The sequence below is a fragment of the Copadichromis virginalis genome, linkage group LG12 (assembly GCF_057382275.1).
Source record: "Copadichromis virginalis isolate Kocher_CV1m ecotype Utaka linkage group LG12, C_Virginalis_male_GT1.1, whole genome shotgun sequence".
NCBI lineage: Eukaryota > Metazoa > Chordata > Actinopteri > Cichliformes > Cichlidae > Copadichromis > Copadichromis virginalis.
The window spans coordinates 34,027,387-34,050,363 of NC_140629.1; the positions used below are offsets into that span (position 1 = coordinate 34,027,387).

At 38.2% G+C, this 22,977-nt stretch overlaps 1 protein-coding gene across 5 annotated transcripts in view; it reads right to left on the bottom strand.

Annotated features, from left to right (window-relative positions):
- Positions 1-22,977, bottom strand: part of taok3a (TAO kinase 3a) — a 66,555-nt gene that overhangs the window by 15,263 nt on the left and 28,315 nt on the right. For all 5 annotated transcript variants that reach the window (XM_085476202.1, XM_085476205.1, XM_085476206.1 and 2 more), the window contains 11 exons: positions 15,927-16,166; positions 13,411-13,482; positions 12,550-12,651; positions 11,877-11,922; positions 10,753-10,849; positions 10,157-10,270; positions 9,512-9,603; positions 9,223-9,316; positions 6,930-7,011; positions 3,003-3,170; positions 1,637-1,834 (listed from right to left, as the gene is read on the bottom strand). In XM_085476202.1, coding sequence (XP_085332328.1) covers positions 1,637-1,834; positions 3,003-3,170; positions 6,930-7,011; positions 9,223-9,316; positions 9,512-9,603; positions 10,157-10,270; positions 10,753-10,849; positions 11,877-11,922; positions 12,550-12,651; positions 13,411-13,482; positions 15,927-16,058 — 1,197 coding nt within the window. In that variant the 5' untranslated portion in view covers positions 16,059-16,166. The remainder of the gene's footprint in view (positions 1-1,636; positions 1,835-3,002; positions 3,171-6,929; positions 7,012-9,222; positions 9,317-9,511; positions 9,604-10,156; positions 10,271-10,752; positions 10,850-11,876; positions 11,923-12,549; positions 12,652-13,410; positions 13,483-15,926; positions 16,167-22,977) is intronic.

The window sequence follows — 22,977 nt, forward strand, 5'->3', positions numbered from 1 at the left end:
ATACCATTTCAAAAGACAGGAAAAATGTTAGGTACAAAGTTGTCCTTGTGCTTAATTCCACTTGGCTTGACTTTTTTGTCTCTCTTTCAGTGGGGCATCTCAGAAAACAGACTACAAATCTGATTTGACCTTTGTTGTGACTTGGATTTCTCAGACTTTATAATCTTCTTTATTTTGTAGCAGTAAAACGATAACTCTGAAGTACTGTACAGGTATCAATGACTTACGCAAGAGATATTGTAGAAGGAAGAGACATGTCTCTAAAACTAAATGTTTCAGTTTTGTTACCCTTGCCCCCAAAATCCATGAAATAAAAAACATACTCATCAAGTTAAAGCGGTGTGGTGGCAGGAATAGCTCTCTAATCAATACCCAAAGCAAAGGTGTGGCTATGTGTAATTTATAAACTTGGCTTGCTGAGTTCATATTTGTTTGTTCCTCCCATTGGAAGAGTGCACTAGGATGATGTTTATGTCAGCACTCTGGATTGAGCAATTAATGGAGCTGTAATGTTGTGACATATGTGCATACACAGCTGAAGTAACTTGTAGATTAAAGAAAACTTTAGCTAAAATAAGCTAAAATGATGGCAAGTTTCCAAAAGTTTTAACTTTTTTTTTTTAATTAAATTGATGGTGATGCTATAGATTTTCTTTTTTATGTCTCGGTGACCACTGAAATGAAAGCCATGGCTCTCTTTCCATTCATTTAAATAGGGGCCTCAAGATAACCCCTAATCAATTCCAAGATGGCTGTCAAGTTGTAACACTCTCCATCTAGATTTAAAGTGATGAACACTTTGTAGTCGACAACTGGTTGTATGGCACATTTCAGGGTCTGTTTGTACACGGCACCAACTTGCACTACATATTTCCATCCATCCATCCATCCATCCATCCGCTTCCGCTTATCCTTTTCAGGGTCGCGGGGGGCGCTGGAGCCTATCCCAGCTGTCATAGGGCGAGAGGCAGGGTACACCCTGGACAGGTCGCCAGTCTGTCGCAGGGCTAACACACAAGGACAGACAACCATTCACACTCACATTCACTCGCACATTCACACCTAGTGGCAATTTGGATTATCCAATTAACCTATCCCCACAAGCTGCATGTCTTTGGATGGTGGGAGGAAGCCGGAGTACCCGGAGAGAACCCACGCAAAACACGGGGAGAACATGCAAACTCCACACAGAAAGATCCCGGCCTGATGGTAGAATTGAACTCAGGACCTTCTTGCTGTGCGGCAACAGTGCTAACCACCGTGCCACCTACATATTTCCCACTTGGTTATATATGAATCGAGTATCCTTCACACCCTCTGGTTGTCACTGCAGTAGCTGATCTTAGATGAACTCAGTATTTCAGTGGTTGTTTGGACGGTTGTTGCTAGTAGTTGTTGAAATTATTCTTTAATTATTTCATAGTCTCCGGCTGTCACAAAACTGTCTCCAGTTTTATATTTTTTTTAATTAATTAATATTTTAAATTGTATTTAGTTTAAAAAAAAATGAGATTAACACTGTTTGAGTATGATGGCTGATGCTCAGTTAAAAGGCTTTGGGAACAATAAGAACTCCCAATAGTGGTTTCAAACTTTCAGCCTTAATCACCATCCCGTCTTCACCCTTAATTTTTACCTTCTTGGTGTGTGGGGAAGAGTCCAGGGTGCTGCTGTAGTCTTGGGGATGCATCATGGTCATATCAGAGCAGCTGTCATCCAACACCTCCTGCATGCTGTTCACGCTGCTGCTCTGGCTACCCGTGCTAACCGAGGTGCTGGGAATAGAGTGGTTGCTGCCCAGGCTGTTCATCTTACAGCTGGCTGCCTCGCTGTCCTGCAAGTGCGCACAACATATACACGTGTTCAGAAACACAAATGTACACAAACACTCAAGGAACATGCTACTGAAATATACAAAAGTCACCCGTGACCTTCGCCCAATTATACCCAGGCTTTCTTCAAACTGTACCATTAAATGGAGTTGCCTCAATACAAACGGCGGGGGGGATCACTGATGCCCTATAGATTGCATTAGAGTCAAAGTCATGCTAAATTGCCTATTAACCTCTAATTGTTAAGATGTGTGTGTCTGAGTCATTCAGTAGCATCTGAGCTTATGTTAATGGGCAGTGGTCAGACAGAGGTCTTCAGATTACAAGTCAACTTGAAGGTGTACAAGACAGATACGGGATGAAACTGTGTAGCTTTTAGAAGCAAAAGCCAATTCACTTAGGTCTAAGGCAACAGGACAGGATATTTACTCAGTCTTTCCACATAAAACAAGGATTGGTACAGCAGGTTTTTCAGGGTAAGGCTTTCAGCAGTGTCTTGTTGCACCAAGGTCTGGTGGCTGCTGTGAATTGTGTCACATGGTGTAGGATGACATTACTGTCGCTACGAGCTGTCCATAACTGTTCACTTTACTTCAGGCCAGGTCAGCTCATGCAGGCTACCAAGACTGCATGAGAAAGACTCCCATTTGTTGTGATTTCAAAGTGCTGAAGCAGTACTGACTAGTGTGGAGTCACCATCTCTGAGACTTAAGTGTCATCCTGAGGATGCAGATAAACTATGCTGTCCCTCAACCTTTTGTCTGAAATCATCTGTTGGCCTACAGATAGAGAACTGTGTGAAATAATGAGCTTAAACTCTGTCATTGGTGTCAAGTACAAGCACTTATTTTATGTAGTGGTGATGGAAATTTTAAATATAATAATTATTTCAATTACTTTGCGAAAATACTCTGCAGATTAACTGAATCCAAACCTCATTTTAGTGCAACTCTGCTACTTAAAGACTGTGGCTACATATATGCAATTTTTCATCTTCATATTAACTATTGTTAAGAATTGAAGAACTGTTTCTGGTGCCACTCCCTGTGATCATGCACTCTGCAGAGTTTTTTCTTTTAACATTAATTTGTCTGTTTAATATTTAAGTTTGATGCATAAACTGTTTCCCCATTAACCTCCCTTCTCCCTTTTTTTTTTTCTTCCTCCCACCTCCTCCTCCTCCTGGCTCTCTCCCAAGGGCCCGTTGTGTTTCTCCTGGTATAGGATCTTTTTCATCTTGCGGTACTGCAGATTGTCGAGCTCACGCACTGCATCCTTGGTCCTCTGGATGAGGTCAATGAGAATGCGTGGCGAGCGTTCCCGACGTACAAAATCATGCTGAAGAGAAAAAGACAGACAGTCAGTTACTTCGTTCAAGGTTTTAGTCAGACTTTATTACAATACAAGGAGGAAAATACTTGGTTTAGAAACTAAAGCTAATCTTTCTATTAGGGTTATCTTTTTTATTTGCATTTCAATTGCTGTCTTCATGTCATACAGTTTAATTTAAACTGAACATTATGGATGTTTTCTTCCCAGTTTTTCAATAGAAATTCAGAAAGTATTGCCTCAGACTACTTACAATATTGGCAGTAAACATTTAAAAGGGAAATAAAATAAGCTGAACCGGAATGAAGATGAAAATTTTATATATTAACTACTTTCTTTTGCATTATCTTAAACATTGGCACCATTTACAGATCTTTTAAGTTGTTCGTAAATATTTGGAAGTCATTTAAACATGTCTAAAATTTTATTTCAATGAGCACAACAACTCTGGCAATCACTAGAGGGCGCCTGTAGGTTGTTCAACCCATTCTGGTCCCAGCACTCAATACGCTCTACTACAGTCTCTGAGAAGGTCCATATAATCGATTTTTATAAATACTCCTAATCCTTCTCATTTCAATAAATACTGTTTGAAATGCATTTGGCCTTGCACCAAGTTAATGAGAACTTTAATTAAATCAGGTCATATAACAAAAATCCCACTAAGCATTGATAATTGAGAGATTTTAGTTATTTAATCTGTATCCTTTGCTTTTGTGCTTTTTTTTTTTTTTTTTTTTTTTAAGAATGAGCTACACACATTAACCTCTGTGGAGGAAAAACAAACATACTTAAGAGTTTCTTCTATCAGGGCATAGCAAAGCAAATTGGACCTTGTTATTTACTAAAAGAAAGAAAAATCCTTCCAGAAGAAAAAAAAAAAATATGTGAAAGGTCAGACTTCCTTTTAAAAATATGATCAGTGAATGATATAATGGTTTCACACTTCTATGGAGATCATTTAGGTGATTATCATTGCTGAGTCTGTCCTTTGCAAGTGAGATGAACCTCTGTAATCTAATGTAGGTGCAATTTGGTGGAGGTTGGGACATTGAATAATTACATAAATGCACAATGAATAACCAACGGGCCAGAGTGGGATTGGTGGGAGGTGGGAGAGAAGGTGGGGGTCGAGTGATAGTGGATGGCTATTTTTAATTTGTGTTTTTTTCATTTGTTTGTTTTTGTTTTATTTTTTACAAACAATTTAGGGGTGTCAAAAAAAAGAATAAAAAAGCAAAACAAATAAAAACAGAACAGATATTTCTGCCCAGCACTTCCTCCCACTACAACACACAAACATGTTCACACCTCCTCTTAGTCAGTGTCATTCATAAAATATTGGCTGCATAAAAGGCTAAAATGTATTCAACCTAAAGGTACGTGACTAAAATATTATATTCTGCATGAAAAAAAAATACATATATTTAGGTGTATTTTTAGCCATCACTCTCTGCACACCTTCCTCTCCATGTGACAGATGCCGGTGTAATGGGTTAGTCAGGACACAGAGGAATGACATCACACACTGAAAATAGAGATGAAAGTGATTTGTCCCATTTTCTGATTGACCTACAGCAGAATGTGGGTGGTTGGCCACCCCCATCCCATCATCCAGTGAAGTTATCTCAAGGATTCCTCCTCATTATGAGGTTAGTGTAAAGAAGAAGTGACAGCAAATCTACAGCACCTGGAGTCTTGTCTGGTATATGTATTGTGGCATCACTATTGCCTTCTACCAGAAGTACTCATCCATACTCAGTTTTAGCCTGTTCTTTTAGGATAAATTTGTTTTTGACACATACTATTACCAGTACTAACTTTTCAGGCTACCGTTACTACTTTAGACCAGTCCACATCTACTACACTGATAGCAATAATAGCCACTAAAGGAAAAGGCTAATATGTTGGATGTATTCAAATAATAGTTCAACATTTTTGGGGAGATTATAATTTTTTGGCTTTCTTGAAAATAATTAGATGAGCGCACTAGTAAAAATCTCATATTTGCAGGAAAGTATATGGATGAAGCAATTAGTCATTTAGTTAAATTTTAGCATAATAACAGGAAACAAAGGGAATTCTGAAAATATTAAACACTTCATGAACACATCATATTGTATGTTGTTTCACATACAAAAGATAAAACAGGTTGAGGTTAGTGGAATTTTGCAAGTTGGGCAAAGTGAGAATTAGTAGACTAAGTAGTCTAACCAGCTACTCGCAACACATCATCTTTGCAAACCTTATCATTTCCTGCTTAGTCTAAGCTACATATTGCATTGAAAACAATCACAAAACACTCATTCATAAATCGGTTATTGAAATCATGAATTCAAAAAAGCAAACATTTAGATGATTCCATCCACTGAACTGATTTTTCTTGTAAAATAGGGCAACTCAATTATGCTATTAGTTTTAGATGATTAGTCAAACACAAAATTAAATTTGAACACTTCCTTTCATGCTCTGGGAAGTTGCTGTTGTGCTGTAAATATCTGTAGTTAGTAAGTAAATTTATACAGCTGAGAAACTCAGAGTTAGTTTCAACTATTCAAGTGAATATGTTCGTTTAAACGAAATGTACTTACGGGGGGTTGAGGCCACTGAATGGTTACTCTTTTATTTTTCGTAATTACCATTATTCTGAATGAGGTTTTAAAGGACAGAGAGTGAATTTAACCTGAAGCCAGTACACTAGTAGCTCAAGGCCCACAGATTAGTGACCTGATTTTCCCTTTAAAGCGCTTGGAGGGGCATGTGCCTGTGTGTGTGTGTCTATGTGTGTGTGCTTGCACTAAAACGAAGAGTAAATTTGTGTGTGTCTCAGAAGAGAAAGTGGGGTATTAATCATAAACTAACACCCCAACCCCCAAGCCCTTCACTATAAAGCAGGCCCTTGGACACTGATCCAAAGTCTGTTTGGTACTTATCCCTCTTTAATGGTTTTTTCAGTAAGGATTTGGGTCAGGGGTGCTTGGAAGAGTGCATTCCAGTCAAAAGCCCCATCCTATCCAGACAACAGTCCAGATCCCTTTAGTTAACCACTTCCTAACCTCACACCTTCCTCCATAAAGTGAGACAGGTGTGAAAAGTCCTGCTTGGGCTTCAACACCACTGAGCGTGATCACCAAGAACTTAAAACTCTTAGTGCACCAATAGGATTACCTGTTGGTCACACAAACAAAAAGATCATCTCCTCAATCACAGGGAAACACAATGGACATGCATGGATTATCAGCGTGTATGCTCATTGTGGTTTTGGAGATACATATGGGCTGTCACTGGCAGGATGGCTTTAAAAAAAAAAAAAAAAAAACTTGCAGGTTTAAGCGTTAAGTTTTACGAGATTATTTTATCTGTGTTTGACAACAGTAACATTTTGCGTTTTAAGGGGTTAGATGAGTTATATTATATATGAGTTTTAAGGTAAAACAACCGTTGCGGTTCCACAACATCAGTACTCAAATGCAATTATTTATGTCCAACACAAATTTATTTTCTTTGTCCTTCTACTCATTTTATTACACCATATAAAATGGAGCTCAATTGTCTTCCTGTGTCTTATCCCTTGGCTGTGAGGCAACGGGGGGAATAAAATAAAAAAAAAATCTCAGTAGGATGCTTGATTCCTGTGCTTGAAGAAGACAGTGTATATATGCTTGCGTATTAGGGAGCCGTGGGTGGATGGGAGTGACTCATCCTCATGACTGACTGAGACAGGAAGTGAGGTCACAGCTAGAAAGATTACTGAGGAAACCCACTCACTCGTAGCAGCTCCCCCGACGAGGGTCTGTCCTGAGGAATTTTCAGCAGGCAATAGTCAACAAAGCTGCGAAAGAGGTCAGACCTAGGTAAAGAGGACAATGAGAAAGAAGTCAGTCATAGTCCTTCTTGGACTAATATTTTTAAAATTAGAAAAATTTTAAGTAGAAATGACAGTGACAAGCTAAAAAGCCATGCCATCTGTCCTTTTTGGCAATTAATGACTAATGTACAAGGAGGAGCAATCCACAGCTCTTTGGTGTTTAATATATCAGTGACTTAAGTAGAACAATCTTGCATAATCTCTTAGTGTAGCCCCGAATGGGAATTATATATGGATTATGTAAATATGTGGAGCAATAAAAATATAGGCCAGTGGAGCTGTGGTCTAAATATCTAATCATGGTAATCTAGCACGGTAGATATACCACCATATGTTTTGTTTGCTGTTATGAGTTGTTAAGATAAAATAGACTGGAATGCTCTTTACGTTTATTAAAATACACACTGAGGGTATACGACTGAGATCTCCCTCAACCTCTACTTCTCTCTCAGTTGCTAGCATAGATCCATGCTTAGTCTTGTAGGTCATGCGAATGTGTTCACAGTCTGGCCTTGTGTTTGTGTATGAAGCCAATGTCTCTACTTGTCTCATCTGGATGTTTCTAATGCCTCGGGCCCCTGGAGCTCCTCCAAAAATACCACAACCCTGTGCTGTCCCACACAATCGCTCACCTAAAGCACGATACTAGAAATCAACACTAATTTTACAACAGATGTCATAGGCAGCAAGTTTTAACTTTAAAGAACTGCCTTGCCTCACGTTTCTCATGACCTGCTCACAATACTCGTGCCTACTTAAAGGTTTTAAAAGAAAGGTTGTTATTTAATGAACGCTTGTGTGGAACTGATGCACATGTTCTACAGTATGAGGCAGGTAAACGGTTGCATTCAGCTACTCCTGAGGAGCTGTGTGACAGAGACAAATTTTTACAACATATTACAAGGAACTCCTGCACGACACTGCATACCTAGGACATCGCATGCATACCATGGCAGTCACAGCATGGCAGAAGTACACAGGAGTAAATTACAGGGAGAACATCAAGCACAGGGTTAATATTTGATGAGTGCCGTTTCCCTAAGGACAATCATACCACACATGCTGTGGTTACAGCAACTCAGAGGAGCAGTAGCATATTTGTTCCTTTGCTAAATTCCTGCAAGTGTCTTGCATTTTTTGCTAATTGAGATCACCTAGTTCTCGGTCCATACATGCTGCTGAATATGTATCCGCTTTTCTTCTGTTCCCAAATTATTCCTTTACTACCAAGATTGTGCTAGCTAATACTGAGCCCATTGTTCATACAATAAATATAAAGATATAAAAATATTATATAGCTTATATAGCATTTATTCATTAACTGAGAATAAAAAACATAAAAAGCTAAGCTATGGTGGCTTATGTAGAGTGCTTGGATTATTCTACTAACTAAGCCAACTGTATATTGAATAAATGATTTCACTTCTTATAGTCCTCCAGATAAAAAAAAAAAGTATACCTTTTATGATGAGATTTGTTGTTAAACAGTAATTCATTTAAGCTTTTTTCTTGACTTTACAAAAAAGCATATCAGTTTTAAATGCTGTTTCTCAGTTTTTTAGATGACATAAACATTTCATGACAATATATAGCAGCTCCGCTGGTCTTGTCTGACAATGGTGATGCAAAGAGACAGCAAAGAGCTGTTTAAAACCTGCTGGCCTAAATTAAATTGCTAAATGTTTTTTGATGTCTGGAAGGACATTCCCTAGAGAATCTATTAGCTTCCGCAGTCATGAGCTGTGAGGCTGAAAGCTGCATAAAATAATGCATAAAGCAAGCTGTTTTCCCATATTTAGAACACCTCATACGTGCATGGAGGAATATATTTGTATGTTAGTATGGCAAGCTTAAAGTGTGAGTTAAATTACTTGGAATAGCAGGAGAATAATCGTGCTGTTTTGTTTAGATGCTGCCTCAAAGCTCAGTAGAAATGGTGTGGGTAGCTGCAGTGTGTTTCTTTGGTAGCTGTTTCCCAGGTAATTACATAAGAGACTTAGAGTGTGCCCTTGCACATGGCCTGTGGCAGGGATCACAGGTCATGCAGATTAACACAGGGATGTCTTACTCTGGCTGAACCCTGACTAGAATGGACTTTAATGTTCACGGTTGACTGGATGCATTATATCAGTGGTTATACTGGATTTTTTTGGGTGTATGGTAATTTTGTAACATCAAGGTGCTAAAACTTACCACTCATTGGACTGCAGTGTGGGAGAGTCGTTCTGGGCAATGTGATATAAGGCACTCATGGCATTCATGTTGAACAAGGGTGGTTTACGTTCCGCTAAAATGAGAAAGGATGTGAGAATAACATATACAGTGTGCACATTTTCGCATCAGCTTCTCCTTGAATGAGGGAGAAGCTGAAGTCTAAAAAATAAGTAGTACAAACAAATAACTTTTAATCAGCTTAAGTCTGCTGAATTTCAGTCTGAGCCAATAAATGTATTATTTGACCACTGGGTAGGTGTTTGCTCACCCAGTTCAATACAAGTGATCCCCAGTGACCAGATGTCCACTTTTCCTTCATACTGGCCCTCGTCCATGGCTAGGATCACTTCTGGGGCCATCCTGAATACAAAGGCAGACACACGCGTATGCACACACTTTATCAAGTATGGAAAAAATCCATGAAAATGTTATAATCTTCTAAGCTTCTCAGAGTTTTTAAAGACTCTGGTATGCTGTGATAGCAGCTTAGTTTTTGGAATATATGTTTCTATACTTGTGTGACAATTTTTCGTATGCATGACTACTAGTCCACCAGTATATGGGATGCCTTTGTTTACCATTAAAGCTGCTGTGAATATGTGAGTGAATATTTTATTTTAGTGCATAAACAATTGAAAGCCAATTGCGGAAAACTATTAATATGAATTAAAAAAAAAATCTTGTCAGTTCTTTCTCAAACTGAATTAATAATGACTAACATGTTGCATGTCTAGGTGCATGACTCTAGAACAACAAACATCTACCAACAACAATGTCTAAATAAAATTGGCAGAAAAAAAGAAAAAAAAGACATAAAATAGCTCATTTGTACTGAACATGTGCAAGATAAAGAAGAAACTTAATCTTCTCTTCTCTGCAGATGAGGTTCCATGTTTGTCTTGTGTGTACTGACCAGTAAGGTGTGCCCACAAAGGAGTTGGCAGGTGAGGCAATGGAGGCGGAGCCAAAGTCAGCCAGTTTGACTTGACCCAGCTCAGTCAGCAGGATATTACCAGCTTTCACATCTCTGGATAAGGGAAAAGAGCATGAAGACAGCAAAGACAGAAAAGAGAAAAAGTCACATTAGCTCCACTTATATATTATGCATATGTGCCAGGTGACTGATATGTGCCAAGTTAGTCCTACCTCCAATGAGCCAGTCCAGTTTTTATTCACTTTTGACCAACACAACACAGTTGGGTATTTAAAGATGTCATGTTTGATTTGACATTTTAAATCTATGCCCTTTGAAACTTAAAATGATACAGAACAGTAAAACGGATTTATTTGATGTGGTTGTTGGATGCCAATCATATCTTCCCACCTTAAAAGATACAACTGTGTACAGCAATAAGGTGGGAAGGTGATGTCCAAGAGTAAGTATAGACATGATGTTTTACAACTTAATTCGTAAACACTGCAATAAATGAAGAACGTAACTGTCTTATGTTATCATGTTCCATGTTTTCACTCTATGTTGCCTGTAAGCAAGGAAAGAAATAGACTCACCTGTGAATCATATTATGGGAATGTAGGTAAGCCAGTCCTAGCAAGGCACCATGGGTAATGGCAGCAATTTCCATTTCTTGGAGTGGTTTTTTATGAACTATGGAAGAAATAAGTACAATAAATGGATTGAGCGGAAATAACATGAATGATTCAAATAGTTATTTCTATCCAAGATTGTGGAAGTGCAGACTTCATGTGCTCAGCTCTGGAAAGCACAGTATCATGGCTTTAATAATTAAGACCAACTGTACTGATCTGTCCACACACTGCAGTAATAAAGTAATCCCAGTAAACAGTTGAGTTTCCTAAGCTGGCACCCCGAGTCCTGCTGTTCTAAAAATTGTGCCAAGGCAAAAGGTCACTGCAGAACTACGACTGAGAATTTTTATATAAAGGCTAAACTCCCCAGAACAGTCTGGGAACGACTGTCACAACTGTGTACTCTGTCAGTAGTGAGTATTTGGGTGTTTAAAATAAGTCAGTAGCTTCAAGAGTGGTTAGAGGATGGGGAGTTCAGGGAATTCAAGCTCTTAAAAGTGATATAGATATTTTTTGCCAGGCGCTGAAATCTAAGAAACAAATATGTTTTCCATCTGCGATAAACAGTGGTTTAAAATGTAGTACTATTACAGCAGATTACACATTTACATTACATTATCTTGCTCCAGTATCCAAGGATGCAAATGGGGAGAGTGCCCCTAAGCATACAATCACAGAAAATATTTAGTTAGGCCCACAAAATGAACCAAATAATCACAGAAAATTGGAGAACATGAGGTTTTACAAGTTTTTAAAGATAACTGCAGTTATCTGATAGCAGCCAGTTCCTTATTTTTTGGTAGTCCAAAAAAAATCCTCAATAAGGTCAAGCAGTCATAGCCTACTTCTGCTCCTAAAACAGCTTAAATTAGCTAAAGGGCATACTTTACAGTGCACAACCAAGCTAAAAGACCAAAGTTACTTTTCATTAGTTTTGTTTTGACAAGTTTCGGGTTTACAAAAGTTTCAGGAGTGACTTCCTGGAAAAAAAATGTTAACACTTCCACCCTGTTACTGACAAAAAAGCCATTATAAAATTATGAAATATCTCAATGTATTGGCATATCAAACACTGATAAACATACCCTCCAGTAAATCTGATGCAGAGCCCAGACAGTACTCCATCACCAGCTGAAAGAGAAAATAGTTAAACCTCAAATAAAATGGAAACTAATCACTCACATGGAATGAGCACCGTCATAAATTTTAATTAAAGCTTTAAGTCAAGTTTGTGAAAAGTCCTAGTCTAAAGAATGTAGAGGAAGTGGGCGTACAACAGTTAGCCACAACATTAAAATCAAACAGAAAAGTGAAGTGACTAACACTTATTATCTTGATGGCAGAGGTCTTGCGTAACAGGACAGTGTGTAGAAATAGCTCAAGCCCTAGCCTCTAAACTCTGCAGACTCAAAACTGGTCAAACATCAGTGGGATCTACCAGAGCAGGCACAACCCGCAGAAGCACCACCCAGCAATCAGCAGCCAATGTTCTTATGACAGACACCAGAAGCCCCAATGGGACAGAGTTGATTTGGCAGTGCACTGTAGGCGGTTTTGATGTTGTGGCTGATCAGTGTACACAAAGAAACATAAGTACACAGTAGGAAAACATACCGAGCAGGACATGAAAACAAAAGAATGTAAGTAAAGAATGAGAGAGAGCAGAAGAGAGAAAGATAAATCAAGTATCCTGCCAGACTAAAAAAAAAATGAGGAACTTGAACAAAAAAAAGAGGACGTAGAAAAGGATCTACAAACCCAGGCAGTGTTGTCTTTCAAGTAGCAGCCTTTGTACTCAATTGTGTTTGGGTGTCGCAGCTGTCCCAAAAACTTGACTTCCTTAATGATGTCCTGCCACTTCTGCAAAAGGAAAGAATGATTCCAGCCTTTAGGTACTATTAAACTAACACTTAACTAAGACTTTAAATACAATGCATTAACCAGTGACAGATATTTTACATCTGTATCTCTCTTGCTATTGTCTATTGACAGAAAGGTTTTCTTTAAAGGCACTGCACCAATATAAATAATAAACAAACTGAAAGCTGGCTCCACTTCAACTAGTATGGAAAAGTTGGACAATAGCTTGCAAGTGCCCTCACACAAAATCATCACTCACTGTTTTATAAAAAGATACAAGTTGACTAAACCACTGAGATGTGGGCTTGAGTTCAGCCGAAGTACAAGCTGTGATCCCATAGGATGCCTTCTGAAATATGCTTCTGCCTAAACATTTCCAGCAGTTTTCTTGAGGTAGACACGTGTTTGTTCCAAGCTTTGCATCTGGTGTGGGCAATTATCTTCCATTATTTTCACATTATTTCTGTTCCTTCAGAGTAACTAACCACCACATGAGACATCTCACAACTTCACAAGCATAGCATCAAGCTGTGTGAAGTAGCAGAAAATGATGTAATGCTGCTTTTTGCATTCTGAGCTATACCTCCCACATCATAGAAAAAAAAAAAAGGTTATCTGACCAAACCTAACCAAATGCTCACTTGAGGTTTTTCTTTTTTTGGTCCTTCTGATATGGTTCCACAGACAAAACCATCTAAAACTGGAGCATTCACATTGTATGTGCCTTATCTACATTTTCCAGCATGTATATTTTCTTACTTCAGTAGTCTGCTTGCCATTATAGGACATCTTTTTGATGGCCACCACCTCGTTGGAGTAGGAGTTCCGAGCCTGAGAGAGAAAATAGAAAAGATCACACTCTATTAAGGTCTTTAAACACAAGGTCTAAATGCTTAGGAAAAGAAAGCTCACACGAAGACAAATACAGTAAACCTCCCACAGGATATAACAAGGCCTCATGTTTGTTTTTGTCATTTTTTTGTTTGTTTTCGGTACCTTTAGGGTACCTTTTTGGTCCCCTAGCCACAAAGTTATATTGGCATTCTACAACATAAACATACATACAGACTCAAAAGTGATCTTAATGCCCACAGGGTAACCTTTGGTCTTCTATTAAAATGTGAAAGTTAACATCAAAAGGTCACTACATAAATATTATAATTATAGAAAAAATAAAACATAACATGTACTGTACCTAAAAAGCACGAGCTATAGCAGCCTGTTATTGGACAGTGGTACATATTAGTTCAGGGACCAATCTAATGTAAAACATCCAAGTGCAAGTAAAACTAAATACTTACCTTAATCTAAAATAAATATCCACCTGAACAACGTAAATCAGGTGAGGTTTATCTATAGCCACTTTAACTGTTTGAGTTATCTGTCCACATTTACATTTGCATGCTAAACCCATGGTGTTAACCTCTGAGGCACTTTGCCTCAGGGACAGCTAGGCTGTGGCTCAGCCTAAGCCCTTATCTGAGCTTCATCCCATATACAATTGAATGGGAAATTCATGTTGAGATTCAAATGGAATTACAGTAACAGGAGGCAAGAGAGTATTCCCATTTGACTTTTTTTCCAGATTAATTTGATCCCAATGATTGCCTGTCAGTTTATGCATAAGAGCATGCATTCCTCTTATTATAGGATACAGCTAGATGGCATTACATATGAGGAAACAAAAATCAATCAAAACTAAGAAATTTAAATAGGCTAATTGTATTGCTAATTGCATTAGAAGGGAATGTGTTACTAATTACAAACTCTTTAATTCAGCAACCATTATCAGGGTGTGTGTGAACCCCTTGTTGGTGTTGGGTCTGTGTTCTCAGGAGGTAATTTCCCCTTGTTTCCTTCTGTAATGGGAGTTACTCGTTTGTCTTTACACAAGTACAAAAGCAGTCACAGTTATAGTTAGGGAATTTATGTATTTGACAATGCACATTTACTGTGGTAACTACTGTATTTTTTTTCTCCTATAGTCATTACTTTTACAGATTCAGACTAACTTCAAAAAGAAAACAAACAAACAAAAGGTGTCCTTTGAGTATCCACTTTCTAAAAATCAGGTGAGAGAAGCTCCGATTAGCCACTAGTAATAGATAACAGCAACTGATTCACTGATGTACTGATTCATCTCTCAGGCAAAAATTCATACTAACCTGTCTTCAGGTTGGAGTGTATCAGAATGGGTTAAAAAAACAAAACAATAAAAAAAACAACCTTACCTGCTTTGAATAGAAAATATTGTGATGTTTAAATAAATACTGTTCTTAAAAGATATAATAAATTAGCATATATGAAACATAAGGGAGTAAGTAGTAGTAGTTTTTGTAAAGCTGTAAACATGAGTTGCCATTGACAATGATTTTATATATCATTTTAGATGATAGTATCGTATGTATCGATTTTGTATAACACAATAAAAACTTTTCTTTTTTTTAAAATTATAATGTATCCTTAGTTCAATCACTGAAAAAATAAAGCTATTAACAACATTTACAAAAACTGCCCTTGCTGACAGCAAGCACTGTTGTAATAGGGGTAGTACAAGTGTGTCAGTGAGCACAGGATTGACATCAGGGCAGGATTTAGACACACACTGGAGATTGTCAGCCAGACGGACATGGGTACTAGGACTACTACTGATGTACTGGTCGTGTGTACGTGTACATGACATGGGATAGTAAAGCCCTGGCAGTCAAGAAAATCCTCCCCCTTCATTGACTACTACTTTGTATTTATATATCAACAGAACAGCTGTCTTGCAAGGCAGGGAGGAGGCTTATCGCCCCTAGTCCTGCATCTGGAGGAAAAGGGAGAAAGGAGGAGAAAAAGGAGAATACAGGATGCTTTTCATTCCCTCCTCCATGCAGCTTTAATATCAAAGCTTGATGAGTAATTAGTGATGATGAGATTAATAAGAAACAGAAAAAGTGCTGAGAGAGGATCTGTCTCCACTTAACTGCTTTCAAAGAGCCATAATGTGGTGCACTACATTTACAGCATACATATTCCTTTATTCAGCAGGAAGTGTAAGTATGTGCGTATGTAACTAGCTAATAACAATGATAAACTGCAATATATAATGTTAGAAGTGTTTATGCAACTTCTTAAATGATCCAACCACTTTTGCTGTTCTTTCAGATCTGTATCACTAAAGCTGCAAAACTCAAATTAAGTGCTTTAAATCTATCTCAAAAAGAATAATTTCTAATTTACTTCAAGGCCTTTGAAAGCCAGAGTTACCATAATTGTGAACTGATACTTACAAAGTAGACGGCCCCAAAGCTGCCATGGCCGATCTCATGCAGGTCACAGAAAACGTCCTCTGGGTCATCTTTGAAGAAGAGGTCAGCCAACTCGGGGTCCTTCGGTACTCCTTTCCGTGTGGACGACGGCATTATGTGCTGGACATGGGCTAGGCGCCAGGGACCGCACTCACATACACGCTACTTCTGCTACTACCACCACCAAATATCCACGACGGGTCCGGCATTGGCCAGCTAGACCTGGGAAAAAGAAAGGTCAAGAGAATAGACTATTAGGCTGATATTTACTGCCGTGCACTGGATAACAACACATTTGTTTCCTAGCATATATGCTAAAATTAGATGCATTTATACCCAAGGATGGTTGTTGATACTTGTGAACATCCAGACACTGTTTGATTTAATGTCACTTCACAGAATATCCTTATTTCATGTGCAATATGCAGGGCTTCTTTGAGTATTTTCATTAGTGCTTCTCATTGACAGCTGATAGGTGATAAGACAGGAAAAAAATTAATAAAAAAATGTTTGCTAATAATGACGACGATAGCCGTCTAGTCCTGCTGCTCATCACACACAGTCACACTTGCATACACAGTCACACGCACATGTTTGACAGCAGAAGTTGAGTCACTGATGCATCATTTCCACACATGGACATAGTGCCCGCGCACACACACAAACACACTAATGCTGACTGTTTTGTATCACAAGGCTGCAGCCAGGCCATCAAGCGTGTATGCATCCTGGACACCCTGCTCCAGTTAGCTTCGTTGAACATGCAACACACATTCACACCCATGCACGCAGGCGCACAGCATCTCTCTGATACCAGTGTCTCTCATTCTCTCCCTCTCTCTTTCTTTCTACCATGAAATCTGTGTGCACATCAGCCAGATGCAGCAAGTAAATCTGGCTCCAAAGGCCAGCCCCACACAGAGAAAGCTGACATACAGGCAGAGGCAGCAAGACACACAGGCACCCAGGCCAAGACACGAAGCATCAGCATCATCCTAATCCTCTGCTCTTAAAGGGATCTAAGCCATTGCACCCACTCCAAAAATATCAGTCTTAAAGGCAAAGTCCTGAGCCCTCTGTGCCATAGCACCAGACGCATAATGATTCCAGCCTTGGGGTTTTGAATATGGACAGAAATATGTGTCACTAGGCTTCGTGTATGTTTTGGTTATTGGAATTTCGTTTGAGAAACATGGATTTTTTTTCCAACACATGGCCACAAAAAGCTAAATAACAGCTTTTATTGTACTTTAAACTGTCCACTTGATGTAACCAGGAAGCTACTGTTAGCTTCTTGTGCTACTCTTGATAAGTTTTTCCACAGATATACTGGGCTGATGACACTACCCAATTCAATGTAAAGGATATGAGCTTGGACATAAGTAAGTTTTAAAGACTTTTGAAATATCAAAGTAAGTAAAGTGAGTGGTTTGCAGCAAAAAGCCTTGTTGCTGTGCTTCATATTCCAAAATCTAAATATAAATCAAAATATACAGTGACACTGCCCACAGTCTATTTCAGTGAATGTTAGAAATAATGATGAAGAAAACCACAATGACACACATGCTGCTTCTTATGAACTTCTGCATACAGAAAGGTCTCCTGGAGCACTGTGACAGCCTGCTGCCATTTAAAAAGCTGCCGTAACATCTCAGCTTTGCGTAAATCAGTTGTGCTGTAGCCTGACTAAAATCAATTTCATGGCATTTAGCCCTGGCTTCTCTTGAAGAATGCTCCACAACATTCTTGTAAGTAGCCACAGATTTACACATAAACAACGGCCATGGTTCCAGTTTATCAGCCTGTATAAGGTGAGAGATCATACATGCAGGTTTACAAATTAGTTTAAGGCATCTATTGGTCATAGAGGGGTTTTTTCTCAGAAACATAAAACCCTAATATGGCTTCTTCTTCATGACTACAATAAAAATCTTACAGTTGATGAAGTGTGTACAATATAGCAGTGTAGCTGTTTGTACACAAACTTCTACTGCGCACAGTTACTGGTGCAGCTCGAAGCTCTTTGTGATCTCATCAAATATCCAATCAATGAGCTTTTTCAATAATGTGGGTTGTAAATTAAACATTAGTACTATTTTATTAATGTGTATTTTATATTTATTCCAACATAAAAGTGCAATAAAAGAATATAAATCAGTTTAAGAAACGTGCATACATCGCCTTATATCTGGATGCATGTGTGTGCAATGTTTATTCTTACATAAACACACATATACAGCAGTAAGTATTTAATTTGCTTTTTCCTAAGTGCACCTACAATATGAACCTGTGTGTGTCCATGTCTGTGTTAGTGACTCTGAAACATTTGTCTGTGTGTCTCCTGGTTGCATCAGCCCCATCTTTCTCTCATCTCTCCTGCTTAAGCTCTCTAACATAACTACTTAAAAAAAAAAAAAAAAAAAAAAGCCTGACACAACCTCCATCTCACCTTTCTCCCCACACCCACAGCATATAGTGCACATAAGTACAGATATACATGTACATACCCTCACTATGATGCATTCATTAGTTTGTACAGGGTAACAAAAATGAGAGGGGGGAGAAAAAAAAAAGTCCAACAGAGTAAGTGGGCTTTACCCAAACTCTGAAAGCTGATCTAAGCCACAAAGATAGAACAATCTCCTGACTGTTTCCAAGAGACAAAAATGAAGCAAATGAACACCTAATTCATGTGATCACTCCAGAGACTGAACACCTTCTCTCGTTCTTTTCCATTCTTCCTCCTCCAGTCTCCCGAAATGTGTGAAGTGATGCAATGTGGCAACAACAGGTTGTAACTCAGGGGGCTTCGTAAACCTGTTACTAGCCCAGCAAAACCCAGTGTTTGGACAGTTTGCTCTGTGTGTGTGTGTGTGTGTGTGTGTGTGTGTGTGTGTGTGTGTGTGTGTGTGTGTGTGTGTGTGTGTGTGTGTGTGTGTGTGTGTTAAGGATCTATGAATGGCATTGTTCTGAGAGAGCTGCTTAGGCAAATGGCTTAGACAGATTAAATGCTTGTGTGTGTAAATTTTTTACAACATACTCAGAGCCACATTTTCAAATAATGACACTATACATATGCGTAGGTGTGAATCTTTTTGCATGTGCAGAAATAATGTACACCTAGTGTGTAAATGGGATGTGTGTGAGGTGCAGGTGGGTAATTAGGCTACCGGATTTGCTATATACAATAAACTATACATCATAAATACAAATTATGTGCAAAAGAGATTATGTGATTTATGCTAATCTGACTAGTACTTACACAAACACAGCTTCACTGGAGAATTTAATATGTTTTGAAGAGCAATTAGAAGGATTTTCCACTAAAATTCTTGATAGTGAGTTCATACATGAATTGGCAGTGTTTGGTCCCAAAAAATTCAAAACATACCGTTTCCAGGTAGGGGTTAACATTGACAAGCTTTTATCAGGTATTACCAGTAAAAAATCCTGTCATGATATTTACAAATGTAATGTATTATCTTTCTAGTGCACATATTTGTTAAAAAAAAAAAAAAAAAAGTTTAAAGCAACAACAGTGCTTGTATCTTGATACACTACACCAACAACACATTTATTCTAATGTCAGTAAACACAATCAAAAAATATTTATGGGACATATATAACATAACATTAGGCATATACAAGAAACATACAGTGTGTGAATGTGTGTGTGAATGGGTGGATGACTGGATATGTAAAGCGCTTTGGGGTCCTTAGGGACTAGTAAAGCGCTATATAAATACAGGCCATTTACCATACATGCATAACAAAGCATATCCATAATACCCTTAGGCCCCCTCTTAGCATTGCTATCACTAATTGATGTGCCAACGTGTTCTTAAGGACCACTCAAGCTGACAGATATGGCTCTATACCATCTGCGGCACTGCAAGTATTTAAATGGGACACCGCAATGTAAATAAGCTATATATCATAAAATGGTTCAGAAAGCCAATCATACCAATACTGTTCAAATTGAACATTTAGAAAGGTTTTCAATACAGGATTTGTATTCATTATTTTTTAAATGATTATATTCTTTTAAACAATACCTGAATAATAGACTGTGCAAGGGCATAAGAATTAACTGGGCTACCACATAGACAGATAAGAGAGAAAAGAGGAAACAGAATTGTTTTGTATTAGGGCTGCTCAATTAATCGAATTTTAATCACGATTACGATCTGGGCTTTCAACGATCATTAAAAATAACTGAGCCGATTATTAGCCCCTCCCTCATATTGTCGGGCATAAACCGGTCCGTGGCGCAAAAAAGGTTGGAGACCGCTGATTAAGAGGACCCGAGGGAAGCTCGGAAAGCTAAGCAGAAGTTATTTGGAGAGGAGAGTGACTGCCGTTGGTTGAAAAGAGAGGTAAAAAAAAAAAAAAAAAAAAAAAAAAAAAAAACTTCAGTGGTGTTGCACACTATTTTATATTATTTTTTAAAGTCATTGTTAACCCTTTAAATCCGGTCAGAGCAGCACGCTCCGTTTTGTGTAACTACTTTTAAATCCCTGTAGAATCTGAACCACGTAAGCTAGCGCAATAATTTGTTTTGCATATGAAACCGGAGGAGTTGTACTTACAACTTATGCCATCAGCTTGTCCTCGGTCACGGTTTCCTTCCACATATAGCTTTGCAAAAATTGCATAAAAAGCGCTTGCAGGAACAAAAACATAATATTCCAGAAACACGCTTTGCCGATCCGATCAGCTGTTCATAACACTTCCCACAGTGAAACAGATGTCAGCGCGAACTGTGTCATGTCCGCCATTTCCTGGCCGAAACCGGAAGTGACGTCATTTTCGCGGAAATGTAGTTTTTTACTTGTAGACCTTAAAAACCTCTACTGGTCATGTTTGACTTTTCTGAATAGTTTCTGGGATGCTTAGAACTCGAATTGCACAGCTGGAAATAGTTTATTTTGATGCACCTGCTGTTTTCTTTGCAAATTTGCATCATAGGATTGTTTTTTTGTTTTTCCTGCAGTATATAAAAATTGGTGTATCTCCAAAATAAAACTATGAAGACACTCAAAATAAATTTCCTGTTGTTGTAAACTATTTTTTGCAACTTTTTTGTATTTAAAGTTTTGAAGGATAAGCCTCTTAAATTTCTCCAAGTAGAAATATATGTAAAAAAACAAAACAAAAACGATTTTCAATTTTTTTGTAGTTTATTGCACTTTTTTGCAATTAATGTAGTTACTATGGACTTAATGCATACATATTATTAAAATATGGGCTATAACAGTTATTTAGCAACTTGAAATGCTCCCACAAATGGCACTACAACATGTAAAAAAATAATATAAGCTCTGGCGGACTTGGTTCTATAGTAGGTCTTAAAGGGTTAAATAAATATCGTCAAATAATCGCGATCTCAATTTCAGTGAAAATAATCGTGATTATCATTTTTGCCATAATCGAGCAGCCCTATTTTGTATAATTGATATTATTGATAAATGAAAACAGACGACAGCTTCACAGAAATATTGAGTGTCTTCTGTGCAAAAGGTGAGTAAACTAATTCTGAAACCCACTGTATTGTACAGGAGTTATTAAAAAGGTTTCTAAGACCATATCAATAATAATCAATAAATGACAGTATCAATAATTGCCTGAAAAAGACAAGCTTGGAGAAAGAAGAACATTTTCTTTGCATGCAGTCATTTACAGTAGGTTCACGTCTATCTAAAGTCATGTGTGCACAAATGAAGTACATGCTTCTGAGGTTGTTTGTGTACATTTACATCACAAATGCAGGTATGCACTAATGTATGTATGTTTATGTTTACACATGGATAAACAGGGTACTGTACACAAGCATGTATCTGCACCAATACATCAATGAGAGCACACAATTGCCCATATGTTTCTGTATAGCCAGGGGGGTTTAGCAGCTTACTGGCCCTCCTCCCAGCTTTAGACAGGAACAGGAATTAGACAGACTGTGGGAATTCTTACTGGGATTCAAATCACCAGCTCTAATCAGAAACGGGGAAAAAAAAAAGAAGCAGAAAATCCACCAAACTGTACACTGAGGCTAGTCCTATGGTGGGTATGTGTGTGAGAGTGCAAGAATAAGAATTACGTAATAATCCAGTTCTCTCAACTCCTATCATGACATTATAGAAAGCGGGCTTAGAGCCTTAGTAGTGTGTATTAGTGTAGTAGTGTGCGCAGATAGAGCCTCACATCTCACTGGAGTAGGAGAAGGTCCTTGGAGGATACGGCATTTGTGTGTGTGACATGTGCATGTATGTGTGTGTGTTATGCCTCTGCATGGCATAAAATGGGTCAACCTTGTTATTGTATGAATAATATAAAAGCCTACTTAAATGCACAATCCAAGGTTGTATAGTGATGACAACAAGCCAAATTAAAGCTACAGATGTGATAACACTCTTTCTTATTGTGGAAAGTCTGTGAAGTGTATGTTCTGAATCAACACAAATGGCCATTTATTAAGGATAGACTACATATATTTGGCACAACCTCAATAGTATAATAGCTTAATTTGAATGGTAATTCTCCAGACTGCTGCCTGGCCACTGAGTTCAGGCAGATGTAGTGAACTGATGACTCTAAAGCACTCACAGGCAGTGGTGGAGTCCCCACTGAAGCACAAGCCTGAGGGTCATTTTGACCTGTCCTGAGGTTGAGCAATGATATTAAAATCAGGAACAAGTAGATAAAACTCCAAATGCAAGCATCAAGCAAACTGCCACCATCAACTATTAAGAGCATTATCTTTCTGCAATTTTGTAGACTCCACAAAGATGCACACATGCAACCTGCACCCTTCTCTCATCAAAGGAAGCAAAGTCTACCTGCTTCTATATGCATAATATTAGACAAATCACCCACCATTACATAATAAAGGATTGGTGGAGAGAGCAATAATAAAAAGGATAGATAATGTATTTGAAGAAATAGGTGTCAGGACTGTCAAAAACAGGTATATCAGTATTTTGCACATGTCTCAACTCTGTATATTTTTATATATTTTATTTATTGTTTACTCTAT